Raw genomic sequence first — 25,347 nt, 5'->3', positions numbered from 1 at the left:
GCTTAAAAGCCCAGTCAGGACCATACAGTTCATTTGAAAATAAATAATAAAACCAGGTTGGTGAGAGAGGAAATCCTACCTGAGAGGTCCTTGGTGCTCTCGAAGCTTGGTTGTTTTCTTGCAGATGTTTCATTACCCAAACTAGGAAACATCATCAGACATTGACTAGCACAGGGGTGTCCAAAGTTGGGTACTTTAAGATTTGTGGACTTCAACTCCATGCTGGCTGGGGAATTCTGGGAGTTGAAGTCCACAAGTCTTAAAGTACCCGACTTTGGACACCTGTGGTCTAGCATATCACTGACACTGATGATGTTACCTAGTTTGGATAATGAAATGTCTGGGGAAAAAACCAACAACTAAGTCCAGAGAGTACCAAGAACCCTCCTTTTAGCCTTGGGTTACAAATATTCTCCATTATTGGAATCCTACATAAGATGTCCCTCTTGATGGCTACAGCATCATTCCAAAATCAGTTCACCTAACATGGTTAACACTATGCATGCCATGTGAACCTAGTCACGTCTATGTCTATGTCCATGTCTATGTTCATGTCTATGTATTTGTATATGGTTTTAACATGACTGTACACCGCCCCGAGTCCTGCCTAGGAAAGGGTGCGGTCTAGAAATAAAAGTTATTATTATTATTAATAGGATTCTGAAGCAGAGATTATAGCAATGATGGGTGGTATGTTTTCTGGAGTATCTGTAAGGGTATTCCCTTCAGCAGAAGACCCAACAAACTGGGCTAAAACAGAAACACAGTGTAAAGCCAAGGGCTCCATATGGGCTACCCAAACTTTGGATGCAGTTCAGACACTCCAAGCGTAGATGTCAAATTGTAATATTTAATATAACAAAAGGGGAAACCTGTTAAAAACGTGACTGAAGAATACTGGTATCTCCTTCTTAAGTGAATTACAATAATCCACATGAAGTGGTCGCTGTATGTGGCCCGGAAGTTGAGAACTCTGTTTTGTTGAGAAAGGCAATCCAGAACCTTGCATGTCTGTTTTTCCCCTCCCTTTGTTTTTATATGCCACTGAGTGAAGCCAAACACTATCCCCTTTTCCAGGGCTTAAGGAATGATCTTGGTTTTGTTCTGTCTTTAATGGTTTCTAGCATCCATGAACACCAGTTAGTAATCCGAAGACACAATGAAAACTCCCTAAACTCACAACACACTCACCACAGTTTCTCCTGGGAAACTGTTAGCAACTTACATCAAGCCAAATGCTAGGGAATTCCTGGAAGCCTGGCATTCGGACAAAATCAGTCATCAACAGATACACAGAGATAGCACTAGCATTTAGACTTATGGATGGAATGCTGAGTCAACCCTGAGCCTGGTGAGATTTGAGCTGCCAAATTGCAGGCAGCCAGCAGTCAGCAAAAGTAGTCTGCAGTACTACAGTCTAACCATTGTGCCACCACGGCTCTTATAATAAACCATATTTACGTTCAAAAAAGCTAAAAAGGAAACAAAAAGGCTAGAACACAGCTTGTCCAAAAACTAATACTCAAATAAGAGGGGATTCACAAGCAAACAATCAAGCAGAAAACAATCACCTGATCAATGAACTAACAAGTGGTTAGTAGTTTCTACTACCTACCATCCTTGTGGAACTGCTCTCACCCTTTTGGATTTCTGGCAGGGTATTAAAATTTGGCTTTACTGCTTGGCTGGAGCCCTTGGAGAGAGGGCTCACTGCTGAGGTGGCAGGGTAAGAATTCATCCTGTCCATCTTAGTTGTAATAGTTTTTAAATTTTAACGTTTTAAGATGTTTCCATTATTTTTCTATTTGTTTTCTAACCTGCAAGCCACCCAGTTGCGTTACAGGAGAGATGGGCAGCATAAAAATTTAAGAAATATTAGTAAAATAAAGATAAAAGCCACACATTCAACATGGCAAGCTACCGTATATAATAAACAGGGAGCAAATCTCACGTTCCCTAGCATACATGATGGTATCTACCATATTTTTCGGACTATAAGACACACTTTTTTCCCTCAAGAGGTTGAAAATCTGGGTGCATCTAATTCACTGAATACAGCATTTCTGGCCTCCTGAAACCCTGCTCCCTTCACCAAAATGGCCGCGCATAGCTTTTAGGAGGTTTATAGAGTGCTCCTGGGGGCTGGGGAGAGCAAAATGGGACATTTGTTGCTTGTTTTTTGGGGGGCCCATCCCCCAGGAGCACTTTAAAAGCCTCCTAAAGGATATTCGTGCCTTTTTTGGAAAAAAAATGGCCGTTTTTGAGAGGTCTGAAGAGTGCAAAACCTTTTTTTAAAGAATTGCCTCTTCACAATCTTGGTGTGTCTTATATTCTGAAAAATACGGTATACCTATTCATTAAGTGGTGAAAAAAGAAAAAAAGAAATGTTAACTAAACTGCATGAAAGTCAATCAAGACTTTATTTTACATAAAAATGAAAGGAAAATATTTAGAAAAGTTGCTATTAGCTTAATGGGTTATTTCATTCTCTGCAAGCTTTTTGAAAAATATCAGCAAAATTCAATACCGCAGTAAACACAATAGGAAGTTGCTGCATCTACTATTACTATTATACTACCTATTATTACCATTTTACTTTGTTCCTGTTTGCTTTTAAATATTATTATTATTATTTCCTATCTTTTTTATCTAATTTCTTACTGGTCCTTTGCTACCTATAAGTTTATAAAATAACATGGAAATCTTTAGGCTGTGCCCAGGAAACATACAAATTTGACTAAATCAATTCTAATTTGAACTCTTGGGGAAAAATATTAGTGAAATATCCCAGCAAACTTCTACTTAAGTCACATAAATAAAAGATTTTATACGACTTTGCTATTGTACAATATAAAACCAAAACAAAATATGATTAAATATGATTACCTATGTGCAGATCAAGCGTAGCCGAAGATTTGTCAGTAGTGGGATCACTGATAAGCACTGCTTTGATGCCATTTGCCAGTTCTAATCCACGATATTCTCGTTTTATCTTCAGGTGATTTGATAATTTCATTTGTTATTCTTTTGATAGCAAGATCATTCATTTTGTAGTACGTGAGGAGATGGTGAGGAGACAGAGGTGGATGGAAAACAGGCCCAAGGCCTGCAAGGACCAACTGAGGTGTGGGAAGCACAGAGTGCTTAGGGGGTAGGGGAGGTCTTGGGATGCCCTGGGCAGACCATATGAGATTCAGGGAGGTTCTGCAGTATGGGCTTGGGCCAGGCCTGCCAGATCCTTCCCCCACTCCTGGCACTCCGTGCACCACTTAATGACATCGGGGAGAGCAGGCATAAGGATTGTTAAGTGAGGCTATCATGTAGCCACCTCAGGTAACGACCGTCATGACTTGCAACCATAATGGACAGGCTCCATTACTGTCATAAATTATAAAGTGGTTCTCCCCCACCCCACCCCCCATTTACTACAAGTAAGCCATATATATATATGACACATTTAAGAGATCTCTGCTGCTATCCCAGCTCTGAGTGTTACCTGACCTTACAAAAGAAAAATAAAGCCAAGACTACTAAATAATGGTAGCTATTCTTTATTACATTTCAAAATCTGCAAAACACAAAAAATCAAACAAATTACATTTTATAAAAGGCATTCCGTGTTGGTGAGATCTCTACCTATGCAATCTGGGACACTGACTACAAAGCCATGTGCATAACTCAAACTAAGAAAGCTGGTAAGGACGGAAAGAAGTAGAAGCAAGATATTGTACATTATTAGTTGAGGCCTCTTAATGGATATTTTGACTTTGGGAGAGACGGAGTGGCTGAATCCTCCTCCTTGGCCTTTTTCAGAAAGAATGTGGCTTTGTTCTCTTTATCCTTTTTGACACTTCTTTTATGCTGTAAAGTTAAAGAGCTTGTGTTATTATTCATTACTTTTACTAAGTTCTGGGAAAGTCCCATTTTATAGTTGTGTCACCATTTTGGCAAATACGTCGCCTCAAGACCTACGTTCCCTCTAAGGTGCGTGGCTGCGCTAGCGCGCAGGTGGCAAGAAAACACCGCGCAGCAGTTTTCAACTGCCACGCAGTGATTTCTATTGCCACAGGCTTTGGAAGCTGGGGAGGTCCTTTGCAGGCAGCTAGAACGGGCCGCCTGCAAAGGACTTCCCCAGACTTGCTTTGAGGAGCACGGGGCGACTGAGGCTAGTTGTGAAGCCCCAAAGCCCCCACCGCCACCGGAAGAACTGCTGCCACCTCCTCCTCCTCCTCCTCTAACAGGCAGCACTGCCGGATTTGCCGCCCGGCGCTGCGGCTGAGATGAAGCCGGCAAAGCTCCAGCCGGCATCTCCGCGCGTGGCAGCGGCGCCTCCCCTCTGCTCGGAGCACCTGAGCTCAGCGCTGGGTTACCCCTGCCTGCCCCCTCCTCCTCCTCCGCCGTGCTTTTGAAGAGCCATGAGGCTGCGGGAGACAGTAGGAAGGCGGGGAGGGAGCAGGGGGAAAAAAAGCCTCATGGTTCTCCAAAAGCACGGAGGAGGAGGAGCGGGCACGGGTTACCCAGCGCTGAGCTCAGGAGCAAATCTGGTGGTGCTGTTGGAGGAGGAGGAGGTAGCAGCAGTTATTCTGGTGGCAACTCGTCGGCAACTTCAGCAGCAGCCCTGCCCACAATGAAGAAAGCAGAGATGGAGCAGATCCACGCAGATGACGTCGCTGCAACATGACTGGAGGAGGAATTCTGGGAGTTGAAGTCCACAAGTGTTAAAGCTGTCAGGTTTGAAGAGCTCTGCATTTTTTTTCTAGGGGTGGAAGGGTCTTGTAACTTGACAGCTTTAAGACTTCCATGCTTCAAATGCCAGAGTTCCTGAGCCAACAGGACTGGAGGAGAAATTCTGGGAGTTGAAGTCCACAAATCTTAAAGCTGTCAGGTTTGAAGACCCCTGGGGGTTTTTTTCCCTAAAGGGTTAGGGGTGCAAGGGTCTTGTAACTTGACAGCTTTAAGAGTTGCGTGCTTCAAATGCCAGAGTTTCTGAGCCAACATTTTGGTTGCTAAGCAGGAGCGTTGTTAAGTGATACTGATATTATATAACACTTTGAATTAAGCGGGTACCTTGAAGAAACATAACTTTGAGTTTCAAATAATACTGATTTCGTTGTTGTCTTAGGTGACATCTGTGAAAAAAATTCGGGTGCTCAGGCATGAAAATGTGCCGCTCAAACACTATACTTTTCTGCTCACATCGAAAAAAAATTAGAGGGAACATTGCTCAAGACGCTTTACTGGCAAACAGAAATATTCTTCGGCATACGAAAATGTCAAAACAACTTATTACCAAAGGTTTTTCAAAAGCAAAACTTTTGGGGGGGAAAAGTTGTCCAGTGTAATTAGAAAGATCCTCTCGTTTTGGGAAAATCCTGTTTTATTTACATTTCAGGGCAAAACATCTTTGAAGGGTTAATTACTAAAGCTTTGTTAAATAAAACCTGATCTCTGGGCGTGAGAAGTGATGGAGCTTTTTAACCCTCTGCTGGAAAACATTTAAGATGATGTCCAAACTCCTTTCAAGACAACTAAAATGGACGTGGAGGTGGACTTAAAAATTACGACTTACAAGAAAGAGATGGAAATACCAGATCCACAAGTGGGATTGAATAATCAGTCAACCAACTAAAAAAGACATGCAAATAATGTAACCAAAGAACAATGTGAACTATCCTTTTAAATGGAAATATAAGCCATTTATTGGAGGTACAAATTGTCTTAGATCAAGATGATAAGAACTTCAAGAGAAGGGCAAAAAAGAAGAAAACAGAATGGCTGAGAGGAAGAAGGAAAAAATTATAAAATAATGAGTTGTTATCTTTAGTGAGGTTTGATGATCATCTGGATTGGATTATTTCTCTTTTGGAAATATTCAGTGGTGTAATGGATGAATTTGTAATCTTTAGATTACCAATTTTTGATATCTAAATAAGAGGTTTCATTCCAAATGATGTTTGTTTAATAGCTTTCAATTTTTATTACTGTTTTTGTAGCATTTAATTATTAAGAGAAGGTTGAGGAGGATTTAGACTAAATGGAAAGGAGGATTATATAGTATATATTAATATACTATAGTCAGTATATATTAATATACTGACAGGTATTTTTTCTATTTTTTTAGTTCTTTATTAATCAATAAGGAGACCTAAAGATTTAGCAATAGGAAATGGGAGAGGCATGGAATAAAGTTTTGGCTGTTATTTAAGAGACAGCAAATTGTTGCAGATTTTGAGGGAAGTTTTCTTACCATTTTTGGTGGTGTTTCCTTTCTACATTTTATCTTTCTTTTTTTAAAAACAAACAAACACATGCTTGTATTAGGTTCCTTGTTAGTTTTATCTGTATAGTTCTTAATAAAATTACTGAAAAAAATATACAGGCCCCAATCAACAGGGCTAATTTTTCCCCTCCAAATACCTGTGGGGAGATCCGTTTTCAGATCCTCAGTCAGGAAGCCGTTAATCTGAATTAAGCCATCCTCTGCTTCTTCAAGCAGCAGGTCTTTCTGTTCAGTAAGCATCTCTCGGTCATTCTCCAAGTGGTCACGAAGCTTCTTGAGGGTGACAATTTCGGCCTCTTTTTGTCTCTTTATGTGATCTATCACATTGCCTTCTGATGTGTTACATTTGTCATGTAGATCCTGGAAGCCAAACATCTTAAGACGTAAGATATTATGTTAAGAAACCAGATCTACAATATTATAAACTGCAGGTTTGACTGAATAAAACTTGTTGTACTCAATATATGACAAGAATTTATGGTCCTTTCCAAGTATACAAACCATCATTATTTCTAGAAGAGAGACTGTTTGAGTGTGGGAAAACATGGCTCGGGTCCTTCTTCCAGCCTTAAAGACAGACAGCCATCAACAGCCATTCCTGGGAGAACACATTGTATCATATGGTCTAAACCACGGGTATCAAACTCGATCGCATCACAACGTATTGCAACGTCTTTTGTCTTGGCGGAGCTGAGGTGGGTGTGGCCTGCACATGACCCATATGGCTGGCAGGCCGCCAGTTTGACATGCCTAGTCTAAACAATTATATACAGGTCATCCTTGACTCACAACCATTTGTTGAGCGACAGTTTAAAATTACAACAGCACTGAAAAAAGTGATGTGATCAGTTTTTTCACTTATGATCGTTGCAGTATCCCCAGGGTCACATGATCAAAATTTGGATGCTTGGCAACTGGCATGTATTTATGACAGTTTACACCAGGGGTATCAAAACAGGATTTCTTCAAGCGCTGGATCACAATTGTATTTCTCCTCCCCCTGTGCCCTATTTTGGCTGCCAGAGGGACCGCGGGTCACTCCTTTGCTATTTCCAGGCCGGCCCCTTGGGCCAGATGTAAGCACCTCACAGGCCAATTTGACATCCTTAGTTTACACTGTCCCGGGGTCATGTAATCACCATTTGTAATCTTCTCAGCTTTTGGGGGAGGGGGGGCAGCAGATTCACTTAACAAATTCAGTGATTTACTTTTTTTTTTTAATTGTAAATTTTTTATTGGTTTTTTACAAATGTTTTAGGGGAAAAGGTAAATAGGTGTAAAAAAAGTTTGACAGCTACATCATGCGGGAGGTAGAAATCCCCCCAAATCTCACAACTTTAACCAAAAAGAAAAAAAAAGACATCAAAATTTGAATAAACATTGACAGCTTTTTGTTTTTACATTCAATCATCAATATATTCAATCATCTTTTGTATCGCTTCCGAGAGTTACATTATAACAATTGCAAAAATGTTTCAACTCATTTTTGTGATCTGAGTCTTCTAAGTGTTGCGTCCTCCCCCCCTGTCTGCTGGCAGAGCCGCGGCCCCTCCCTCCTTCACATCTTGTGTATTGTCCCGTTTGATTTAGGAGGGCACTATTTTTTTTAATAAAGGCCTCCGCCTCCGCAACTATGTTAATTCTAATTCTACTGCCCTCCCAGAAAATTAGCATTCCTTCTGGCAACAACCATTTAAACCAGATTCCATTGTTACATAATTTCTTTGCTAAAGAGGAGTATTTCTTCCTCTTATCTCTTACTTTCTTTGGAATCTGTTTAAGAATGGTTATTTCTTTGTCTTTATATTTTAGTGGTCCCACCCTTTGAGCTCCTAAGACCTCATCTCTTGTGGTCTTTCTAAGAAACTTAATATGTACTTCCCTTGGCACGTTGTGTGTTCTAGCATATGCTGAATTAATCCTATAGATCAAATCAATATCCCACCATAGCTGTTGTTTGTCTCTTTTAATATATTCTGCTAAAATTGTGGTCATAATCTCCTTAAGATCTTCATTCTCTGTTTCTGGCAAGTTTTGGAATCTAAGAAAAAAAGACATTCTCTCAAATTCCACCTTTATCATATGGTTTTCAAATTCTACATTCTCCTTCTGGATTACCTTAATCTCTTCCCTCAGCCCAGTCGCGCCCTTCTCCAGCACCCCTATTCTGTTTATTTTGTGTTGTTTGTTGTTGCGTTTCTCTGAGCTGATCATTTAAATCTGCCAGTTGTTTTTTCAATTCATCCTGTCCCTTTAAGAGAGTTTGAAACATTTGTTCAACTGATAGTTCCTTTGAGCTTTCTTCAGTCGCTTTAGGTTGTAAAAATGAAGCCAATGGTGTCTTTGGGGTAATCGGGCTGGACATAGATGATGTTGGGGCCGAAGACGGCTTACCAGGCAGTAATTTTTTAGGACCCATATTAGGTTCAGAGATAGCTATAAGTCTGCACAAAGAAATGGCGTCTGTGGAAAGACACAACCGGGAGAAGTCACAAGACAAGCAAGTCCAGAGGAGAGCGTAGGTCTCTATACAGCTCCAAGCCAGGTGATATAAATCAATGTTCCAAATCCAAGGGAGATACGTGTGAGAAGAGGCTCCTGGAGATCTCTAGGGTGTGATATAGTACAAAGCCAGAAATTCTTTCAAAAGGGAAATTCATTCATAAATGCAAGAAGAAGGAAGAAGTTGGCCATCTTGGCTCCGCCTTCACAGGAGATCAGAAAGCAACGTCCAAAGTTTCCATAAAGTAGTTTAAAAGAATCAACTCAGCAATCCTCCTTTGCAATTGTAGCAAAAAGTCATCCTCCCATTGCTTAAAGGAAGAGAAATAACTTTAAACTCTCTCTCTCTCTTCCGAGAGAGAGGGATTTTCCAATTGCCGCTTTTCGGGGGGGGTGGAAACCCCCCCTCCAATCTTAACATTTCAAAGGATTGAATCCACAATTTAGAAAGGCTGCTGCTCATCAATTAGATAGATTTAAAAGGAGATTGAGGGAAGCTTCCCACCTCACCGCATTTCAGCTGTAACATCCGATTAGTTGTTTCCTTCCAGGCTCCGCTCGGCGAAGGCGCGCTGTTGCGCACCCACCAAGCTCCCTGGCTCCTGGGGCGAAGCTGGCGATCCCTCCTGCGGCCGCCGCCAATTCAGGGGGTCCCAACAAGCCGCCCTACGGCAGGGGGCCCCTCCAAGGCTCCCTGTGCTCCCCCTAAACTTAAGGGGAGCCCACCGAGAAGACGAACAGCGGACACGAACGTCCGTCGCCTTCGGGGACCGGAAGTGATCTGAAATTCAGTGATTTACTTAACAACTGTGACCAAAAAGTTCATCAAATGAGGCACAGCTCACTTAACAACTGCCTCATTTAGCAATGGAAATTTTGCATTCGATTATGGCCCTAAGTCAAGGACTACCTGGATATATGTGTCATAAAATTCTATGTCTAAAAAGTCTTTGATGAAATTTGTAAGATTTAGAATTACCTTATACATGTTTTGTAGGTGTTCGTTCTGGTTGTTGAGAAAAGCTCTCTGTTGATCAACTACACAGCCTATCTCTGCAGTTGCCGTTTCAGCCCAACTAGTTGCTTCTTTGCACGTCTTTCTCAAACTACTGCTCAGATTTTTACAGCAGTTGTCTGATTCCAGGAGTATCTTAACATTATCGTGGCTGGATTGCTTGATCTCTTGGGAAAGGTCATCCAGAGCTGGAATCATCTTCTTCTCCTGGGAATTGGCAGAGTTGACAAGGCCAAGAGTCTCCCTAAAGAAAAGGATTTAGCCAAGGATAATTCAAGCACTAATCTTTGCGCTTTATCACATATCGTATTTTTCAGAGTATAAGACGCACCTTTTTCCTCAAAAAAGAGGGTGAAAATCTGGGTGCATCTTATACACTGAACACCTCATTTTTCGCCTACCAAAACCCCACCCCTTTGCAAAAAGGGATGTGCAGAGGATTTGGGAGGCTTGCAAAGTGCTCTTGAGGGCAGGGGAGGAAAAAAAAACATGGCTCATTTTTGCCTCCCCCCCCCCCCCCAGGCCTCAGGAGCACTCTACAAACCTTCCAAACCCTCTGTATACCCTTTTTTGTGCAAAAAAGGCCCGTTCTTTGCTCGTTTCTGGCCCTTCCCCAGCCCCCAGGAGCACTCTACAAGCTCCCAAAGCTCTGCATGCCCCTCCCCCTTTTTGGCAAAGAACAAGGTGTGCAGAGGGTTTGGGAGGCCTGCAGAATATAAAAACTTTTTTTTTAAAAAAAATGGCCTCCTCAAAATCTTGTGTCTTATACTCCGGTGCATTTTATAGTCCCCAAAATACGGTAGGCTAAGACTGAAGCAGGACCGAGCCAAATCAGTGTTATCTCTAAACCGCTAATATCACGGATATTTATTAAAGCATCCAGTCATTCTGGAAGAATCCGTTATGGCATTATTTTGGAGAAAAAGTGGGGAAACATACGGTATGCCATTTCCGCCCCCAATAAAAAGGCTAAAAGCAAATGCATGCAAACCTTACTTTAATTTGAACACCCTGAAATATTAAATTAAAGTTCTGCCCATCCCTCAAAGATGTCCACCCCTGCCTTTGATTGTCAGAAGTGTTATTGAGATGAAGACCAAAGCCACGCAGAATGCATAAAGGCAGTAGCAGTTCCTGGAATTGACATTAGTCAATAAAGGGGATTAGCAAAAAAGAAATTTTATTATTTATTTCAATTGATTTTGAGTGAAATAAAATTCAAATTCTGATTCCTAAATGTCTACCTTGACAATACAGTTATGCAGATTTAGTCTGAAGCAGGGCTGCCCCACAGCTGCTTGAGTTATGATAAGGAATGTGAGTGTTTTACTCCAAGAAATATCAGAATGAATCTGACTCCCAAGAAGTGCAGAATAGTAGAATAATCCTTCAAACATATTTCAGGAAAAAAAATAAGTTTAAAAGCTTCCTTACACAATTATATTCTCTTGTATATCATTGATATTCTTCTTTAGGCTTCCACCTTTCTCTAGGAGTTGGCTGAAATTCTGCTGAGCTTGGTTATCGAACACGGTTAGCTGATTTTGCAGTGAAGCAATAAGTTGGGCTGTATTCTAGTATGAATCAAGGAAAATTGGGAAAAAATATTACTAAGGAAAAGTATTTTAGTAAAAGAGTTTGAAAGCATGCAGGAAACTCACATTTATTCAAATGTACTTCAGATGCATTTTTCAGTTAATAGTTAATGCAGAACAATAACTCTTATACAGCTGAATATTTTATTTTAGAGACAGTTCAGGGGGGGAAAATCCACCTTTCAGGAGATACATGGGATGAAAGACTGCTAGATATGGCCAAATCTCAAATTTCTTTATCCAATCTGCTTCCAATCTCGACGAAGCTGACTCACAACTCTAAAATGGAATTTAGAGATAACCACACTCTACCTCCGAGTTACTATGAAGGATGAAACAAACATAGAAATATAGTACTGCTTATCCTGATTAGCCCTTTTTCAATAAGCAGATTTCCCCCTTCTTAGGTACAGCCAAATACCCCTCCATTCCTACACGATGTGCACAAGAAACGACACATTCACATTTCTCCTCGATCTACTCGGACACATTTGACTCCGTATGTATTATGTAACTTTAAGAAGAAATACAAACAATGTTAACCTCCATATTACTGGAAGGCATTTGTGCACACGAAGCTAACCTATATCCCCATGTTTTCCTCTCATCCTTCTTTGTTTGGTTGTAGTATTGTTCTTGCAATAAAAGATGTAGAAAATATTACGTGGGAAATAAAAACAATCAACCGAACATTTATAAAATGGAGCCAACCAGAACTATGTATACTGTACATTATGGGAGTCATTGCCAGAAGCCTGCATCCAAGCCAATTTTTATGTCGGTGATGGAAACAGAAACATAAAGTTTCGAAGAGCCACTAAGACAAGGGTAGAGAACCTGTTGTCCTCCAAATAGTTTCAAGTGCAACTCTCACACTCTTGTGTAATGTCAACTGGACATAACAGCAGTAGAAGTCCAGAAATCTGTCTCTTAAGAAGGTCCCACTGGACCATTTGTAACATGCAATAATAATCACCAGGATAGAGAAAGGAACAATGGCCAGCAGAACCTAACAGTGTTTCTTAAACAGAGTAGCAATCTATATTTCTCTAAGATCATCACCCCACCACCCACTTCTATTCTAGTGCGTTATGGACCTCCTATGGACACCGGCTTGATCATGGAAATGGAAGAAATACCGTTTTCTGTGCCATCTTGGTCAGTTCCACTTCTTCTTGCAGGCTCTCATAACTATCCTGAAGTTGAGAAAATATTTGGGAACAGTTTTTGTGTAGTTTACTCAAATCAAGAGAATGATCATGGAAGAAGGTAGCCAGTTCTTCTTTGTAGCCTGTAATCTTTCCGTCAGAAAAAGAGGTCATCAGTTTTCAAGGGCACATAGATATTTTCTAAACAATACTAGTCTGATGTGTATATATGTATTGGAAGTTTTTTTTAAAAAAACATGGCAAGTTCTATTCAATTAGGTGGGAGCATAGATGTCACTCCGTGATGAGGTGGGAGCATAGATGTCACTCCATGATGATGACATGTTAAGATATGCATGGTAACATCATAACACAGACTCCAGATATAAGTCCCAGGGTTTGTGTTGCGATGTCACGATTATATGCTTATCACTCATCCTCCTGCCAAATATCCATGAGCAGATCTGAGATATTTCAGTCTTCTTTAATCTGGTTATACAGATGATCTAGAAATATCAGGACAGGAGAATTTGAGGTTGACAAAAGCTCTCCTAGAGATGGGGTGGGAAAGAGGATCCAACTTCCAGATGCTCAAGAGATAAATAAGGCAGGGAATTGGTAGCACTGCCTGTTTATAAAGTGTTCATGCAGGACAAATCAGGAAATGTTCCTTGGATTTTCCTGTCAGCAAACGGTAAACTTTATACCATCATCAATGACCTGGTGATTTCTCCAAAGACAAGCACAAGTACGATTGAGGGATCTCCCTCTGAATCACTTCTAAGCTCCACCGCTCTAGACAACTGTCACTGTTCAGTGCCCTTCCCAAGGGGGCAAAGCGTGAAACAATTGAAAGTGGACTACAAATGAAGTGGTTTACATTGCAAGAGGGAGGGAGGGCCCCAATGAAGGCTCTGGCATCTTGGTGTTTCTTCTCATGCATTGGATTAGGCAGAAAGGCTAAAGCAGTGTTTTGTTCAACTTTGGGAACTTCAATTCCCAGAATTCCCAGCCAGCATGCTGGGTGTTGAAGTCCACATATCTTCAGGTTCCCAAGGTTCCTAATCCTTGTGTTAGCAGCATTCAACAATTATAGTACTTCAAGGTATGTTTCTTACCATTTCTGCCAAGGATGAATTTTTCTTGAAGTGTTCCTGCAGCTGAGAGTTTATACTCTGCACAAGTTGTACCACAGGAGTTAGACTACTTAACGCCTTGTCCAGTCCACATGCATGTTCCTCCTAGAAGAGCAGACGGGATAGTGAACTCATTGCTTCCAACGAAGAAAACATTTGAGACCCAACCAGAAAAAAGAATTGCGGAAAGGCCTAAGACATTATAACTGCTCCGAATTAGCCATTATTTCTCACACGGTAGGAATCGATAAGATCAATTTAGTGTCAACCTTCATTCAATGCAAGATGTTTTCCCAACAGCTGACATGGCACCTAATAAAACTCCAGTGAAATTTTATTGAAGACAGTAAGCAAAAATACTCATGAATATGCCAAACACACAATGTTCTGTTCCTTCTGTAGAATTGCATTCGAACAGCATTCTTATTTGCATTCTGCTGTAACATAGGAACTTGCCCCAGGTTTCTAATCAGATTCCTAGCTTTTATGCTCACTGGATGAAGAAAGGTCAGGCCAAAATTGGTCTTATTGTAGTCATAATGTCTACCTTGTCCTTCATTTGAAAACTGCACGAGGTAAGTATAAAAGATATAAGTATATGAAACTTATAAGTATATTATAAAAAGATAAGTATAAAAAGTGGGAAGAGAGAGACATAACTAAGGCAGAATATCAGCAAATAGCCCAAGCCTGTAAAGATGAAGTGAGGAAAGCTAAGGCTCACAATGAAGAAAGGCTTGCCATAAAAGTAAAAAATAACAAAAAAAGCTTCTTCCAACATGCTAAAAACAAAAAAAAAGTTAAGGAAACAATTGGTCCATTGCTGGGAGAAAGTGGCAAGAAGGTGACAAGCAACAGGGAGAAAGCAGAATTATTTAACTCATTTTTTGCATCTGTCTTTACACAAAAGGATAAAACAGTCCAACCTATCAAAAACAACACCACAAAAATCAGATTAGGAACACAAGTTGAAATAGGGAAGAAAATGGTAAGTGAGCACCTGTCTACCCTAGACGAATTCAAATCACCAGGACTGGATGGATTACAACCCAGGGTTCTGAAGGAACTGGCAGATGAGATCTCAGAACCACTGAACTATATCTTTCAGAGATCCTGGAGTACCCGGGAACTGCCAGAGGACTGGAAAAGAGCTGATGTGGTTCCCATCTCCAAAAAAGAGGAAAAAATAGATCCAGGAAATTATATACCTATCAGCCTAACCTCATTACCAGGAAAGATTCTGGAAAAGATAATCAAGCAACAAATTAGCGAACACCTAGAAGTAAACAAAGTAATAGCCAAAAGCCAACATGGGTTTGTCAAAAACAGATCATGCCAGACTAATCTTATTGCATTATTTGACAAAGTGGCAAAATTAGTGGACCAGAGGAATGCCGTTGATATAATTTACTTGGACTTCAGTAAGGCATTTGATAAGGTAGACCATAACCTACTACTAGATAAAGTAAAAGAATGTGGGTTAGACAGCATCACCATCAGATGGATTCGTAACTGGCTGACCAACCGCACCCAACGTATAGTCCTCAATGGAATGGCATCTACAAGGAGGGAAGTATGCAGTGGAGTACCCCAAGGCTCTATTTTAGGCCCAGTACTCCTCAACATCTTCAATGATTTGGATGAGGGAATAAATGGGGAACTCATCAAATTTGCAGATGATACCAAGCTGGCAGGAATAGCCAACACTACAGTTCTACATTTAGGCAAGAAAAACGAAATGCACAGGTACAGTATAGGTGGTACCTTGCTCAATAGTAGTAACTGTGAGAGGGATCTTGGAGTCCTACTGGACAACCATTTAAATATGAGCCACCAGTGTCACGATGTTAAAAGGTTTGCTAGGCCTGAACTGCCTAAACTGACACTCAAGAGTTAAACTAAGAAAGCTTTATTGCGCAGGTCATAAAACAAAATGTTATCTGAAAGTGATTTATTGCGCACGCGTTACACATTCCAAAAATTCTTCTCTTCTTTGTTCGGCAGCCAACTTTGGCAGACGTAGCTTTCATTATCAAAATGTAACCATTAGTTTATTTTCTGTTTCATTTACTTTTATTATTTTATTATTAAAGTTTGTTTATTAATTAGAATACTTTTGAAGATTTTTATTTTTCTCAATATTTCAAAAGATATGCGGAAGGGAATCAGCCACGGTCCATTGATCTCAGATATCAGGCGTTTTTTTTCCCCTGACAACCAGTGTGCAGAAGCTGCCAAAAAAGCCAACACAGTTCTAAGCTACATAAACAGAGGGATAGTATCAAGATCACGTGAAGTGTTAGTACCACTTTATAATGCCTTGGTAAAGTCACACTTGGAATACTGCATTCAGTTTTGGTCACCACGACGTAGAAAAGATGTGGAGACTCTAGAAAGAGTGCAGAGAAGAGCAACAAAGATGATTAGGGGACTGGAGACTAAAACATATGAAGAACAGTTGCAGGAACTGGGTATGTCTAGTCTAGTGAAAAGAAGGACTAGTGGAAACATGATAGCAGTGTTCCAATATCTCAGGGGTTGCCACAAAGAAGAGGGAGTCAAACTATTCTCCAAGGCCTCTGAGGGTAGAACAAGCAGCAATGGGTGGAAACTAATCAAGGAGAGAAGCAACTTAGAACTGAGGAGAAATTTCCTGACAGTTAGAACAATTAATCAGTGGAACAGCTTGCCTCCAGAAGTTGTGAATGCCCCAACACTGGAATTCTTTAAGAAGATGTTGGACAACCATTTGTCTGAAACGGTATAGGGTTTCCTGCCTAGGCAGGGGGTTGCACTAGAAGACCTCCAAGGTCCCTTCCAACTCTACTATTGTATTGTACACGGAACCTCCAACTCTGGGTAATCGCCTCTTTCTTTTGTTTCTGACTTATACTTTAACAGCAAATAACCGAAACATTATTTTACTTTATGCCACTTGTACTTACCATCATTTTCTGCAGGTCATTTTTATTTTTGGAGGTTAGCGTGTCCTGAGTCAGCATTTTTTCAGCAGCTAGGGATACTTCAGTATAAACCATTTCCTTTACCCTAGTGAATGTTGCATCTATAGCTGCTGCAGTAACTCCAAATGTTGAAAAACTGGTGGACAGAAGATCATCTAATAAGAAAAAGATGAGTTATAATAATTTAGCCCAGTCCCCTTCTTCCTAGAAGGCAACAGTGATTTGGTAACGGTTTTGATTTCTCACACAAGTCTGATCAAGGTTTTGGCATATCAGGTGTAGGTGTGTGTGTTGATTTTATTGCCGTGTGACATTGAATAGAAACACTTACTAACTGAGGAGGTGTAAGAGTTTAGCATCTCTTGCTGATTCTGATAGTTCTTTTTCACAGAGCTCTGGATTTTGTCGAAGTGTACATTCATGTGATCCATAAAGGACTTTTGAGCTTCCACATTATGCTGCTCAATTGCTTTCTTCCAATCTAATCTTGCATGCAAACCAGACACATCACCGGTAGTTTCTTTAACTGTAGTAAGGAGCTACGGCAAAAAAAAAAAAAGATTGATAGTCTTCAAATGTCACCTCCCCCTCCTCCCCCCCCTCTCTCACATACACATACAATGTTCTCCGTATTGTCTCTTCATAGGATGTACTCTTTTCTGATTGACAAAGACATGCTGACTTCATCAAGAATGACCCAAAAAGTCCAGTATTCTTTCAGAACTGTAAGAGCTACTGAAACTCTGCAATGGTCTATCTCTGTTTATTTAAAGTACAATTATTTTAATCTAGCAACCAATCTATTTTTAAAAAACAATATTGGTGTATGTTATATGGTCTGACCTTGGTAGCAGTGCCATGAAGTTTTTCTTCTGAGCTCTCTAAGGCTGAGGCTACATATTCTTCTTTAGCAAGAAGAACCTTGGTGATATCCAAATCTTTCTGGGGACTTTCCAGTTCCATTTCCCTGGCTTGTAGGCTTGCCTGGCACATTTCTATTTTAGCTTTTTGTACAGTAAATAACTCGGTAACCTGGGTCAAGATAAAATATATTTGTAAAGATAATGAGGGTAAGGATGAAAAACGGTCAGAAGTCACTTTTTTCAGTGCCATTGTAACTTTAAATGGTCACTAAGCAAACTGTTGTAAATTGAGGACTACCTGTAATAGTTTTTCTGACTGCTGGCCTGGTTTTTTAAGGTACTACAGCTGCTTGAAGCAATGTTAAATGAATAATTTCATTCAAATAATCTTGAAATGTAATATACAGTTCAGACCAGAGAGCTAATGTTAGGCTTTAATGGATAAAGTGCTGGAAAAAACACACAGCATTTTACTTTTATATCTAATGGTGGCAAAACTGTATGCTCAGCACTGGAAAGACTTTGTGATACCTACTATAGAGGAACATTTAATAAGGTGACAGAACTGCCAACAATGGTTAAATCATTGGCTCTTGAGAAAGGAAAGCCACTCAAGAAATTCATCTACAACTGGAAGCTTTTCACATGATCATTTTTTGTGAAAAGATGAGCAAGTTAGTGCTTCCTAACAATCTGAGAATCATCCCAAAAGATAAGAGAAATGTACTGGGTTCACTTACGTTTTTCAATTCTTCCTCCAGGGCTGTGATTTTCTCAGTATAGTCTGCAATTTGCTCTTCCTGAATTGTCATATTCCCATGAAGACCACTAAAAAAAGTCAACGAATGTTAACAATGATTAATTTCGGGCCAAACAAGGAAATAATTTTAAGAGCAAATAGGAGAAAACAGCTGTTCATTTCTGATCACTAAATTGTCCTCTTGTTTTTCAAGCATCATGCTTAAAGTTCCTCATATTGCTAACTATTGATAGCCATTTCTACCTCAACTATGCTTTTATCTTATTAGTATTTATTTAACAAATTAGTTACTGCTTATTAAAAATCTAACAGCAGTTCACAATAAACAGAACTGACCATTTACATTAAAGTCAATGAAATTATACAAGTGTAAATGATCCTATAACTTACCTCCTAACAATTGAGCTAGGAGTTCTGGTTTTTTAGTTATGTCTGGCTTTCATAAAGGGGAGTTTTCTCTTCAGTATAATTGATACATCGTGCAATATATTAGTTATATCTGAAGACGCTTTGAGCCAAGAGAGTTATCAAACAGTCAACTTATTCTGCCATTTCTATCCTTTGTTTCAGTTATGTTCAAATTTCCATCAAATTTCAGCTCCCTGCAGCTTCCTGCCCACCCCACCTTTGTCAATGAGCCATTAAAGCCTGAGCTAATCTACTTTACATAATAAAGATAGTATCAGCCTTTACCCCACTCACCATATGGCATCTAGAAACTCAAACCTGGATTCAAAACACAGCCTAGAGAGTTGGTCCTGCATGGTCCCATGGGAGTCTCACAACCAATCAGAATACATTTCATACACAGGAACAGGAAACAGAGAGGTGGGGCTGAACAGAGTGTATAAAAAACCCAGCAAGTCCCTTCTTCTCTCTCTTCTTCACCCAACATTGAAGCATGTGATCACCTTTTCTGTTCAGGACTCAAGCCATATGGTCCTGTCCACCATTAAACCATCTTTCCAAGCAGCCTCCATGTCTCCAGTGTCTTTTTCCCCACTTGGAGCTGAACCCAGATGGATATTTCTCCCAACAAGCATTTATCATATCATTTTTAAAAAACCTAAATACTACTGTGCTTTTTAAAAATTAGAATCTTCAACAACTATTACCTTAGCTTTTTACATTTGTATAGAGTGTGAGGGTGAAAAGCAGTCTGTCATTGGTCCCAATTCAAATACATCCAAATAAAGACATGTACCAGTACATGAAATAACCTCAGTCCATACATAGGGCAATTATGTCAGCTCGATAATATTTTGTCAAGCTGAAGATGTTCTCCCCAGACTGATTCAGCTGCCTTCAGAACTCTAATTAAAAAAACCCACCTTTGGGAAGCTTAAGAGCACATTTAAAGGTAAATTAAGAGCTATTGTTCCCAATGGAAGGTACTCTGAATACAGACCCTACATGGAGCCATAGTTCAAGATGCATAAGGGGGCTTTACTCCCCCTTTAGTGCCTCTTAGAGATATACTTAATGATGAATACCTTGTTATTGTTTCTAATGAAAGGTACTTCTGAAAACGAATGATCAATGTAGGTAGAACTATTGTTCAAGAACACCCAGTAACTAATGGGACTTTACTCCTAATCAAGCTTGCCTGCAGAAATTTTTGGCGCTCCATCACTGGATGTTTTTAAGAAGAGTCTAGGTCAGTGGTTCCTAACGTGGTGGGGCATGGCCAAAAAAAGGTTGGGAACCACTGGTCTAGATAGACAGACACTTATCTAAAATGGTTTAGATTCTCCTGGCTGAGCAAGGGGGCTGGACTAGAAGACCTCATGGTCCTTTCCAGCTCTATCCTATTCTAAGACTTGCAGTCTCCTTCAACATACTGGCATTTCGATGGTTATGACTTGGGAGGGACGAGATCCAAGATTGGCTCATCTTGGCAGCACAGACCAGCCCCAGGGACGCAACTCCTCCATCCCGACTCGAGTCCTTTCGAGGAGCAGAGGCTCATCCTTAAACGTGATCTAATCCGAATGCAGACCAAGTAGAGAAAAATGTCCACGACTGCAAGCCTGGAGGTTAACCCTGATCAAACCCGAGCGAGGTCTTGCAGGAAGGAGGACCAAAGCAAAAGGCGAAGATGCCTCGCCAGGACTTACCTGCATGTCATCATCACCTGGATGTTCTTGTCTTTGTCCTCTTTGTTGCCGCCGACGGAAGAACTCATCCTCGCTTCGTTCCGGGATAAGGTCAGAAGGCGAGAGATGAGGACAAGGACAGGAGTAGGCTGGGAACCGGCGCTTGGGGAGGGGAGGGAACCTGGGGCAGGTCCGAAGTATCCCTTACTCCCGGAGGGATCCCTTCGAGAGAGGCGAGGGAGAGAGAGAGAGGAGCGCAGCCGCCCTTCAGCGAAAACCGCTCGAGCTACTCTTCGTGTAGCGAGTGGCTACACCACTCAGCCAACTTCGCGAGAGAAGCAAGCCAAGAGCGAAGCCGACCATTTTGAATAAGTCGCGCGGCGTGTCAGCCAATCGGCGGGAGACTAACGACATTCGCAGAGGACCATGGGATTTGTAAAAAAAAATACGTGTGAACTGCGGGTGTTTATGACATCATCACTGGGGGACATAAAGGATTGTGCAGCTAGACGTAGATAAAAAAGATTGAGCAGATAGACATAGATAACAATAGGTTGTACAGGTGTCCGAAGCTTCTTAAAATGAGCTTGGGATGCTTTTTATTCCTTCCTCGCTCGCGGAATAAAAAGCAGAAAAGGGTAGGCCAATGACCATCGGGGGGTTGGCCATCTAAGGGCTTTAAAGGTCATAATCAACACCTTGAATTGAACTCAGAAGCACATTTATGCACATTGGGGGCAGGGGCAAGAGCGGGCAGCATCAGGGAGATGGGCAGCAGGAGGAGGGGGGGTGAAGCAAATAGGAATTTTTCTAACCCAGGTCTTATTGCATCTTACAGACCTAGGAATCTTTATAATTCACCTCTTATTGCATTTGAAAACGTGCCTCAATTCAAAATGCAGCTTGCAATATATTTCATTCCGCAGTGGTTAAGAATAGCTCTGCATATTGGACTCATGGGCCCTGTATAAGCGCATAAGGGGTGTGCATAAACACACCATCGTGCCTACTGTCCCTGTCCTACTGTCCCCATTTATTCGTACCCATTTCATTCATACTCATGTTTATTCTTATACCTATTATCTTGTAAACTGACAAAATAAATGTTGGTGTATTTTAATCCACATATTTTGAGATGTAATTCCCAGAGCTGATAGCCAGGACGCTTAGATTTTATCAATCAGTCGAATATCTTTTGCCAACGTACTTTTGGGGATTTTTACAAGCGGACCGTGTAGCTCAGAGTTTTTCCAAATTTGGCAATTTGAACAGCTGGTTGAGGAATTCTGGGAGTTGAAGTCCACACATCTTAAAAGTTGTCAAGTTTGAAAAACAAAATCACCTTGAGTTGGACCTGACTTGAGTGAGTCTTTCTCTTTCTAAATACAGATGCTGTATTCATGAATGGGTTTTAAATTAGGAGATGGGAAAATAAATAAATTCCACAATTCTATGTCAAGCCTACACAGGGTTCCTTGTGGATAATAAAGCATCGTTGGCTTGTTGACAGAACAGAAGCATCCTGGGAATTGTAGTTTTAGTTGCCTGTATCATCGGTCATCCAAGGCAGCCAATGAGACAGGAAGAAATTTAAGACTATCGAACTGGTTCTCATATAATGTAATGGCAAAGCCTTCTCGGGTCTCCCCTTTGCCCAATGTCATTGGTACACGGAAGTAGCTCGCAAAGGAGAGAGAACAAAATGCAGTTTCTGTACAAATCATTGAGATAGAATGCTACAGAAGTGAAAGATTTATTTTCACCTTTCTTTGGAGCAATCAAAGAAAAACACTAAGGGTGAATTATATATCCAGAACCCACAGCATTTGTAATATATTCAAAAGAGTGATCAAAATCTCACCAAGGCCTGAGCAAATCTTTTAAATACATCAGATTATTTACTGGGAGGATACTAAAATTAGGGTATTAAATTTGGGTGTTAAAACTAGGATTTTAAAATATGTACACTTCCTTTAACGGCTATGTTGTATTCTGAACCATGTTATTTTAATTTATTTTACTTTATTTTACTTTATTTTATTTATACAAATTTACATATATGGCCAATCAACTCATTCTCAGTGACTCTAGGCATCTTACATGGATTAAAAACCCAAATATAATGAAAACAAAGTCTTCAGGGCCTTGTGAAATGTCAGTGGGGCCCAACCTTATGTCCATGGGTATGATGTTCCACAATGAAAGAATCACCACAGAGAAGGCCCTTTGGGAGGGGATTAATTGCTAGGGGCAATTAATTTTCCAAAGAGCCACATGAGAAACTGGGACATTGTGAAGGATCACTGCTGCCCATCCCCCTGATGCTGCCCGCCCCTGCCCCTGCCACCAATGTGCATCAATGAGTCCAATTCAAGGTGTTGATTATGACCTATAAGCCCTAGATGGCACAGGGCCAAGCTAACTGTGGAGTCACATTTGCCCCATTATACAGACCACTCCCCTCTGGTCAGGCAAGGAGATTATGTTATGGACCTCGTCAGTTAAAGAACTTTGACAAACACATAGACCTTAAACCAGAGATCTTTTTACTGGGAATCATACCAGAAATTTACAACAAAGACTTAAAATATTTGATTGTAAACGTTTTAGCAGCAGCTAGAATTGTATTTGCAAAAAACTGGAAAAACGAAATGATACCAAAACACGAAGAAGTTATTCGAAAGATAATGGAGTGCACTGAAATGAGCAAATTGACATTTGAAATTAGAGAACAAGAAGACGAGCAATTTTATAAGATATGGGATTTGTTTTATCAGTGGCTGGAAAAAAGAACCTGGACATGAAAAATTGAACTGAAGGAGAAAAGTGAAAATACAATAATGTTGTTAAATAGACTAATAATGATACAATGTTTTAATTGAAGGAGAAAAGCAAAAATATAATAATGTTGTTAGATTAATAATAATACAATGAAGCATTGACATATATATGAATAATTTAGAAACTTTTGTTATAAAATGAAGGACAAAGATAATAAATGAACTAATGTACATTTGATAGAGGATTGGTAATATAATATATAACTCTAAGTGTATACTATAAAGATATCCTGTTGAAAATAGTGATAGATATATAAACATAAACACTTGGTAAATTCTTTTATACTGTAAAAATATTTAAAATGAGACTGATTGCATAAAGGTACGTTGTTGTTAAGCAGACAATCAAGAATGTAAGAGAATTTTATTGAAAAGAAATATTAATCGTAATTGAATATATGCTGTACAATGAAAGTGAGGTTTTTGGTTATATTGGATGGAAAATCTGTGATTGTATATGTAATCGAAAATACGGATGCAAAAACACTTGTAACCAAACGACATGCTGTATGCAATGGATGAAATTTTTTTAATGTTGTCTTTTATGTTTAAAAATAAAAAAAAATGTGAGAAAAAAAAAGAACTTTGACTGGCAGGGTCCAGGAAGAGGGCCTTCTCGGCTGTTGTTGCCCACCAGCAGCCAGCAGAACTGGCAGCAGATTCGGACAGTGAGGAGGTTGGGGAGGAACATGGGCCAGTCCTGGAGTCTGGGGAAGGCTCTGATGAGGGCTCTGGGTCGGAGGCAGAGAGGGGGCCAGAGTGCCTGCCAGTTATCAGCTGCCTTCAGAGGCAGACATCAGTGAGGCACATGAACAACTATAGCCAGTTCCCAGTGTGCGCATGCGCAGAGTTGCCAGACGAAGGGAACAGCTAAAGAACAGGGGTCGACTTGGGAGTAAGGCCGCAGGTGGACAATGAATGGCCCTCCAAGAGGAAATGAAAGGGGAGCGAAAAGTGAGTGGAGTTTGCAGGAGACAATTCGTTTGCTTAATTGGTTTGTGACTCTCCGAGACTCCTTGCCAAATTTTGCAGGTATCGGCCTGTCAACTCTCCAAGACAGATAAGGTCTGTGACTATAAATCCTCCCTTGAAAGACTTTGTTGGATGTGAATGAGAAGAATTCACAGTAAATTAATAAAAGTTTTTGTTTGGAAGTTCACTTCATGCTCTTGGGAAGCCTAGGTCAGAACAGCTGTCACTCCTGCCATTTGGATATTCTCCCCCACCTCAGAGGTGAGGTGCCCCTCCCCCGCTCTCCAGCTGTTGGGGTGGGCTAGTGCTTTGGACGGCCGCCTCCTGCCTTTTAAACTTTAACTGTTTAACTTTTTAATTTTAATCATTCTATTCCTGTTTTAATTGCCTTCCACGGGAGTATAATATTTACATAACATCTTTTATGTTTTAATTGCACACCGCCACGAGTTGCTGTGAGTGAGATATATATAAATAAATAAAATAACGAAGTCAGTCATCCCAGACATTATTTTCTAAGCATTAGAAACATTAGATACAAAGCTTACAAATGGATACTATTAGAATTTGGGAAATCTCCACATTCCTGGATCGGTCATCCGCTCCACTTGTCAAATTCTTTTTCATGGGAGAAATCTCCCTATCCCAGTTCCTAAGAATCCTCTGTGCCATGTCACATCTGGGAAGTATGTTGCTGTTTTTCTCTGAGAATTTAGGGACAGCACTACCTTACTGTCTCAGTAATCCGTGTTTTTGCAAATGAATATTGACACTAGGTAGGATTGTAGTAGTGCAACCTCAGTGGCAAAAGAGGCCATCCAATTTGCTCAAGTGAAGACAACCCAAAGCTGGAATATACAGTAGGTCTATTGGCTTTGTTTCAATTTGATCAATTTTCTCCCATTTCTCAATCTCCACACTGTGTACTTCTCCATTGAGCTCCTTGCACACATGCCTAATTTACCTTTCCATCCAGTTTTGGTCGCCACACTATCAAAAAGATGTTGAGACTCTAGAAAAAGTGTAGAAAAGAGCAACCAAGACGATTAGGGGACAGGAGGCTAAAACATAAGATGAACGGTTACAGGAACTAGGCATGGCTAGTCTAGTGAAAAGAAGGACCAGGGGAGACATGATAGCAGTGTACCAATATTTGAGGGGCTGCCACAAAGAGGAG

General features: G+C 40.4%; 1 protein-coding gene across 1 annotated transcript; it reads right to left on the bottom strand.

Moving 5' to 3' along the window:
* Positions 1-3,535: 3,535 nt before the first annotated feature.
* LOC309392558 (kinesin-like protein KIF11-B) lies at positions 3,536-20,530 on the bottom strand. Its single transcript, XM_081953948.1, has 11 exons — positions 20,380-20,530; positions 18,243-18,330; positions 17,483-17,671; positions 16,971-17,178; positions 16,622-16,794; positions 13,659-13,781; positions 12,532-12,690; positions 11,232-11,371; positions 9,762-10,041; positions 6,418-6,640; positions 3,536-3,861 (listed from the first exon to the last, which is right to left on the bottom strand). The coding sequence occupies exons 1-11, from the start codon at positions 20,445-20,447 to the stop codon at positions 3,857-3,859; spliced, it is 1,656 nt and encodes a 551-aa protein (XP_081810074.1). The 5' UTR covers positions 20,448-20,530; the 3' UTR covers positions 3,536-3,856.
* Positions 20,531-25,347: the final 4,817 nt, after the last annotated feature.

The sequence above is a fragment of the Natrix helvetica genome (assembly GCF_964273705.1).
Source record: "Natrix helvetica genome assembly, chromosome: 5".
Taxonomy (NCBI): domain Eukaryota; kingdom Metazoa; phylum Chordata; class Lepidosauria; order Squamata; family Natricidae; genus Natrix; species Natrix helvetica.
This window is presented reverse-complemented; position numbering and strand designations above follow the sequence as displayed.

Excerpts from the sequence above, each read along its gene's own strand:
- LOC309392558 (XM_081953948.1), bottom strand. The coding sequence starts at position 20,447 with ATGAGTTCTTCCGTCGGCGGCAACAAAGAGGACAAAGACAAGAACATC. Across the intron at positions 13,782-16,621 it reads ATGACCTGCAGAAAATGATG|GAGGAACATGCATGTGGACT; the intron begins GTAAGTACAAGT and ends CTGCTCTTCTAG. Across the intron at positions 6,641-9,761 it reads ACCTACAAAACATGTATAAG|GATCTACATGACAAATGTAA; the intron begins GTAATTCTAAAT and ends TTTGGCTTCCAG.